Source organism: Anarrhichthys ocellatus, unplaced genomic scaffold (assembly GCF_004355925.1).
Source record: "Anarrhichthys ocellatus isolate YVR2014 unplaced genomic scaffold, GSC_Weel_1.0 scaffold160, whole genome shotgun sequence".
Lineage (NCBI taxonomy): Eukaryota > Metazoa > Chordata > Actinopteri > Perciformes > Anarhichadidae > Anarrhichthys > Anarrhichthys ocellatus.
The window spans coordinates 262,663-269,670 of record NW_022280190.1 but is presented as its reverse complement, the minus strand read 5'-3'; the positions used below and the strand labels follow the sequence as shown (position 1 = coordinate 269,670).

Below are 7,008 nucleotides of genomic sequence, written 5' to 3'. Positions count from 1 at the left end.
CATGTTCAACTACTCGTCTACATGTTCAGTGCAAAGATCAAATCTTCTTTTTTCTGTGTTGTGGAGTTTCTGCGTTTGTTCCGCTTCATGTAAACCAGACATTTGGAGAGTTTGGCCAATAAGACAAAAACAATAATAATGTAAATATTTCTACAGTATATAAAAAGAAATAGTCATAAACAGAAGTACATTTCTAGATAATAACATTCTACTTAGAAAACATAAACAATGTTGTATTTTTTCCCCGTATTCATTATGGTGGAGATGTTTGGTCCGAACACATTCGTACAAAAACGTAAAATACTGATGAAGTACACAGAACCGGTCGTAGCACCTTTTGTCTCGTACGGTCGGTGAACATCGGTTAAGTCGTGCGAGACTTTGTGTTCCTACCTGATGATATCACAGGTCACATGATCTCTCTCTTTCTCCTCAAACAAAACAAGATAAGTGCCCAAAGTATCCGTCTGACCGTGAGTCCTTTTAGCTGTGAAACTGTTCTCAGCTCAGTCCTTTCTGCTCATATGACATGTGACATGTCCATTTAAAGACAGCATGCCCCCCCCCCCTCCTCCAAAGGCATTGATTAAATAATATGAACCTTAAATATGTGTAAACTATCCTTCAGAGAGTATCAGCTAACAATGTCTAAAGGTTTCCATGTAAATAAAGCATCACAGTTTGAATGTGTTTGTTCATGTCTCTTTGTCCACTTGTGTGTCCACTAGTGTATGAATGTGTGTGTGTGTGCATGCCGATGTGTGTGTGTGTGTGTGTGTGTGTGTGTGTGTGTGTGTGTGGCTCAGTTGTGGCCCTTGAAGCAGTACGCTCCGTACAGCTTGTGCTTTTTGTCGGGGAAGCCGCTGAACCTGACGGCGGCCTCCGTGGGGCTGCAGCGCTGGCGGGGGCGGGACACGGGGTAACGGACGCTGCCGTCGGCCAACCAGCCGGCGTCGCAGCGGTCGTAGCCCAGCAGCTTCCAGGCGGCGTACATCTGGCCGACCTTGGCGATCTGGGCGCCGTCCTGTTGGCACGCCCTCACCGCCTCGTCGTAGGTCAGCTTAGACGGGTGGATCAGGTAGTAGAACCGACCTGAGACGACAGGAAGACGAAGAACGATGAGCACAAAGACGTGAAAACACAACGTGTGTGAGAACTAACGACCACTAACGACCGCTGAAGGCTGCAGGGTTTATTAAACCTGAGGACAATAAAAGAAGCTGAGCAATAAGCTTTCATCAATTCAAGTTATTTGCAAAAACATTCAAGAAATATTATCTTTCGGGACCTCCAAAAGTTTCGGGTCTATTGGCAGAAATGGAACGTAATATAAAAGAAGTATTTTTAGTGTATAATCACCTCGAAACAAGAATCATTTTATTTTTCCTAAGCTGTTTTTACAAAAGCAGAGAATGGACAAACCAAACAAGAGTTTCAGTTGGTTGCAATCTGCAGCCTCACCACTAGATGCCACCAGATCCAACACACCGGTCCTCAAACACTCTGAAATGGGCCTAAATGTTCCTAAAGTGCATTCAATTGGTAATACTTTGGTATTTTTACTCAAGTAGAATTCTGAATGCAGGACTTTTACTTGTAACTGTTTTTAGATTGTGGTATTGTTCTTTTTTGAGCCAACAGATAAAGAGGCCTGACCCACCAGCCTGCTGTATTTCATTGGACAATTGTCTTTTGGGGCAACCTGCTTAATTAACGGTAAACACACACACACACACACACACACCTTGGTAGTGGGAGGTGAAGCAGAACACGTCGTAGTGGTTCTTCTCTTTGTCTCTCAGGCCGTAGTTGCGGACGCCCGGCAGCATGTTCTTGCCTCCGCAGGGTTCTCTGGGGTTGGTGATGGGGTACTGGACCGAGCCGTCGCTCAGCCAGCCGGCGTTGCACCAGTCCAGCTTCCCTCGCCATGCCTCGTGCAGCTGGTCGAAGGAGGCCACGACGGCGTCCTGGTCCCGACACGTCCGCTCAGCATCGTAGAAGTTGAGGTTGTAGCGACCCAGGCGGGGGAAGTAGGGGAAGACGACGCCTACGGAGGGAGTTAGCAGGTTAAACCGCGTTCGGATTGGATCCTGTTGTTTAACCTCATGACTGACAGCATGTCTCCATGTGTAAGCACAACCGTCTCTCTGCTGGCTTCAGGCTGACGTCTCAAACACAATGAAGCTGACACTAATGAACACTCTGCTGACTTTCCCCCCCGAGCAGTCGCCGTTTGCACTGCTAAATGTAGTCAGCCTCTTACAGAACAATGACATTCATATCGACATTTTCATGTCCAAGAGTTGGTTCACCTTCCAGGTCGAGGGACACCACCACTGTTCCATCTTCCAGCCCATCGATGACTTCACACTTGTATCTCCCATAATCCTCCAGGGTGAGCTCTGTGATGACCAGCGAGGCGTCCATGGGGGAGGAGCCCTGCAGGTGGACGCGTCCATGGAAACTGCCGTAACTCCTTTTGTGGTAATCCATGGCGACAAATACGTCCACCTAGAAGGAGACAGAGAGAGATGTTCTGTTATTGTTGAACAGCACAATAATAATGTTTCATTGCTTCATGTTACAGAACATGCAAACCCCATTCTTAGAGTGTTAAGCTCAGTGTGTGGCATTTCACGGATCTATTAGCAGAAAAACACTTTTACACTCGTACACGCGTACATTTTATTTAAAAATAAACTTTCGTCTTCACAGGAAACTCCTCGAACTGCCAACAGGAAAGGTTTATACAAAGTTCTATGTTGTGCCTTTGCTTTTACTTCCTGGTTCATGATGTCGTGGATGACTGCAATCCTGAAGAGGTCGGAGTGAGTGGAGACGTGTTCAGTTGGACGCAGTTTGCAACCAAACCACTAGATGTCACTAAATCCTACAAACTGGCCCTTTTGAATCAAAAGTTCAGATATTTGCGATAGTTGGAAAATATGTTTGTTCACTTTCTGGTGGGGACTTGGATGAGAATATTGACACAGCTCTCATATCTGTCTGTTAAATAAAAGGCTAAAGCCTACAGCCAGCTAGCTTAGCTTAGCATAAAGATGGAAACAGGTGGAACAGTTAGCTAGGCTTTGTCCAGAGTCGACTAAATCTGCCTAATTGACTCTTGTTTGTTTAATTTTTACAAAAAAAGTGTAATTAACAAAATCTCTATGTTTTTTTTAATATTTTGAAACCTGCATTTGTTCAATCCCATGTTTACGTTTCTGTTGCTAAATGTTGATCAGCTCAAAAGGATAAAAACACTTTTATTCTCTACACATTTGCATAATGGACTTCTGCGTCTGCAGGAATCTGTATCTGTACAAACCTCCTCCTGTGCATTCTAACAGAGCACAACATACAAACAAAACCCACTTCTTACACATAAGTGATTATTTAAATTTAAGTTTGATCCAAAAGAGAAACCAGCAGAGTGTTCCTTTAATTCATTACATGATGTTACGGAAATGCTGCACATTGTAACAAAACAAAACATCTAAGAACACAGATAAACCGTAATATGTAAAATATGTATTGACCTCTTTCAGGTAGTCTGACGTCAGCTTGGTCCATTTGATCCTCATCTTCCGGCTGGGCGTCAGGGATCGGTCCATTCGGATCTTGCATGGTAGCGTAGCGTTCCCTCCTCGCCTCGACACAACCTTCAACTGTTCCGCCGCCACCGAGAGTCGAGGACCGTTCTCTGCAAGACGGCGACGAAAAGATAAAGCAGTCTGGACCGGTTATTATACAAACTAAAGGATTTTAAATATTTACAAACATCATCCGTAGTTGGTTTCAGAATCCAAACTTTTAAAGCAATAGTTTAAGATTTTGGGAAATGAACTTGAAAGATATCTCTATAGTCAGGACGCAGTTAGCCTAGCTTAGCATAAACACTGGAAGCAGGGGGAAACAGCTAGCCTGGCTCTGTTTAAAAATAATCTTAATAATAATATAATGTCCCGTTTGAGTCCAAAGTGATGCGTTTGAGTGTAAACCTGAAAATTCAAACTGTTCCTGAACACAACATTCCTCTGCTGTGACCTTCAGCCTCATCACTAACCGAGGGTTCTGATTGGCTGTTTAACCACCGCAGCGTTTTACTTTGTCTGCTGTGTAAGCACATACACACACACACACACGCACACACACACACACACACACACACACACACGCTTCATCCATAGAACTGATCAAACAGCTGATGGCTCATTGATCCTCTGTGCTGTTAAACGGAGAGATGACTCCTTCTTCTTCTTCTTCTTCACTTCCTGAATCGTTGAACTGATTTTAGTTTCTGATGAAAGTGAAAGTCTGAATGTTCATTCTGAGATTCAGCTGTTTGTTTCATGTCGTTATGGTTACATTAGTTCGTTAATGGTTAGTTAGTCTAGTTAGTCTAGTTATTCTCGTTAGTCTAGTTATTCTTGTTAGCTTGAGTTTGTTCATCACGTGTTTGTTAGTTTGTGATTATTCACTATACTTACTATATACTAGTCAGTTACTTAGTTATTTACTGAGTTAATTAACTTATTTAGTTTTACTTTTGTTAGATATGAGTTTTTGATTATTTATTTGACTATCAATTAATTATTGGTTAAATTGCATTCAGTATTATTATTATTATGTGTAAGTTGCTAACTGCCGAGGTATGTATTTATTTATTTGTAGTCACCAGTTAGTTAATTAGTTATTTTGTTATTTAGTTAGTTAGTTAGATATTGGTGTGTTAGTAAGTTATGTGTTAGATAGTTAATAGTTAATAATAATTGTGTATTAATTAGTCTGTCATTGGCTAATAATTGGGTAGTAGGTATAACTTAGTTTTTTCGTTACTAGTTAGTTAGTTAGTTAGATATGGTTATGTTATATGTTACGTGTTGTTAAATAGTTAGTTAATAGTTACTCGTTTGTTAGTTATTGGTTAGTTATTAGTTTTTAATTTGACATTATATTACTCGTTAGTTACTTCATGTTTTCAGTTCAGCTGGTTCAATTTAGTCAGTTGTTTCGTCACTATTCTTAAATGAATTAGCATAGCAGCGTTATCTCTGCAGCACAACCAGCTGATAAACCCAGCAAGCTAACGACGCCGCGGAGCGCTAATAAAGTGTCGCGAACGAAACTCTGGAGAAAAAAGAGGCTGTAAGAGGCTGTAAGAGGTTGTAAGAGGTTGTAAGAGGTTGTAAGAGGCTGTAAGAGGCTGTAAGAGGTTGTAAGAGGCTGTAAGAGGCTGTAAGAGCCTGGAAGAGCCTGGAAGAGGCTGTAAGAGGCTGTAAGAGGCTGTAAGAGGTTGTAAGAGGCTGTAAGAGGCTGTAAGAGGTTGTAAGAGGCTGTAAGAGGCTGTAAGAGGTTGTAAGAGGCTGTAAGAAGCTGTAAGAGGCTGTAAGAGGCTGTAAGAGTCTGTAAGAAGCTGTAAGAGGTTGTAAGAGGCTGTAAGAGGCTGTAAGAGGTTGTAAGAGGCTGTAAGAGGCTGTAAGAGGTTGTAAGAGGCTGTAAGAAGCTGTAAGAGGCTGTAAGAGGCTGTCAGAGCCTGGAAGAGGCTGTAAGAGCCTGTAAGAGGCTGGAAGAGGCTGGAAGAGGCTGTAAGAGGTTGTAAGAGGCTGTAAGAGGCTGTAAGAAGCTGTAAGAGGCTGTAAGAGGCTGTAAGAGGCTGTAAGAGGTTGTAAGAGGCTGTAAGAAGCTGTAAGAGGCTGTAAGAGGCTGTCAGAGCCTGTAAGAGCCTGTAAGAGGCTGGAAGAGGCTGTAAGAGGTTGTAAGAGGCTGTAAGAAGCTGTAAGAGGCTGGAAGAGGTTGTAAGAGGCTGTAAGAAGCTGTAAGAGGCTGTAAGAGGCTGTAAGAGGTTGTAAGAGCCTGGAAGAGGCTGTAAGAGGCTGTAAGAAGCTGTAAGAGGTTGTAAGAGCCTGGAAGAGCCTGGAAGAGGCTGTAAGAGGCTGTAAGAGCCTGTAAGATGCTGTAAGAGGCTGTAAGAGGCTGTAAGAGCCTGTAAGAGGCTGTAAGAAGCTGTAAGAGGCTGTAAGAGGCTGTAAGAGGCTGTAAGAGCCTGTAAGAGGCTGTAAGAGGCTGTAAGAGGCTGTAAGAGGCTGTAAGGGCCTGGAAGAGGCTGTAAGAGGCTGTAAGAGGCTGTAAGAGCCTGTAAGAGGCTGTAAGAAGCTGTAAGAGGCTGTAAGAGCCTGGAAGAGGCTGGAAGAGGCTGTAAGAGCCTTTAAGAGGCTGTAAGAGGCTGTAAGAGGCTGTAAGAGGCTGTAAGAAGCTGTAAGAGGCTGGAAGAGGCTGTAAGAGCCTTTAAGAGGCTGTAAGAGGCCTCTGCATGACATGTAGCCCCCCCTCTCACCTGTGACATAGATGGTCCTCGAGTGCTCCAGCTCAGGGTACAGAATGTCTAAATCATTGGCTGCTACGCTCAATGAGATCAACGCACAGATCAGCACGGGAATCATCTTCTCTCACCACACCGCCGGTCCGATCACTGCAGAGAAGAAGAGGGGGGGGGGGGGGGGGGGTTACAGTACGTACAGTAAGAGGAAGAGGATTTAGAGAAAAGGAAAGTTATTCATATACACGAGCATCATCTGCATTGAGGCTGCTGTGCAGCGTTTCTACCTGCAGTGCTGTTCTCTCTCTCTGCAGCACAAACACACACATTCAAAACACCTTCAGATTCTCACTAGTGAGTCGTCTCAAAATACAAAGAACTCTGCATGTCGCAAAGATCACTTTGATTCGTCCTCGATGCCCCAAAGCAGGACGTCCCGGGAGAAGCTTCAACGCTACAGAGGACGACACAAACACACACACACACACATTCTGGATAAAACACACATGTAGCAATATACAGTACATACTGTAAATACTGTGCGGTGAATATTCCCCCGTCATCCAACATGTCCCGGAGACACTGACAGTCCACAACTTCTGCCACAGTGCAGCATCACGCTCACACCTCAGGCTTCATTCTCACACACACACACACACACACACACACACACACACACACACACACAC

At 43.8% G+C, this 7,008-nt stretch overlaps 1 protein-coding gene across 2 annotated transcripts in view; it reads right to left on the bottom strand.

Annotated features, from left to right (window-relative positions):
- Positions 1-7: 7 nt before the first annotated feature.
- hapln1b (hyaluronan and proteoglycan link protein 1b) overlaps positions 8-7,008 on the bottom strand; it is a 27,733-nt gene continuing 20,732 nt past the window's right edge. Inside the window, exons 1-6 of one of the 2 annotated variants that reach the window (XM_031878084.1) lie at positions 6,849-6,940; positions 6,338-6,472; positions 3,540-3,703; positions 2,313-2,511; positions 1,745-2,047; positions 8-1,092 (exon numbers count right to left, since the gene is read on the bottom strand). In XM_031878084.1, the coding sequence (XP_031733944.1) occupies positions 803-1,092; positions 1,745-2,047; positions 2,313-2,511; positions 3,540-3,703; positions 6,338-6,443 (1,062 nt within the window). In that variant the 5' untranslated portion in view covers positions 6,444-6,472; positions 6,849-6,940 and the 3' untranslated portion in view covers positions 8-802. Of the gene's footprint in view, positions 1,093-1,744; positions 2,048-2,312; positions 2,512-3,539; positions 3,704-6,337; positions 6,473-6,848; positions 6,941-7,008 lie in introns of those variants that run through there. The other variant, XM_031878083.1, reaches the window with a different exon arrangement.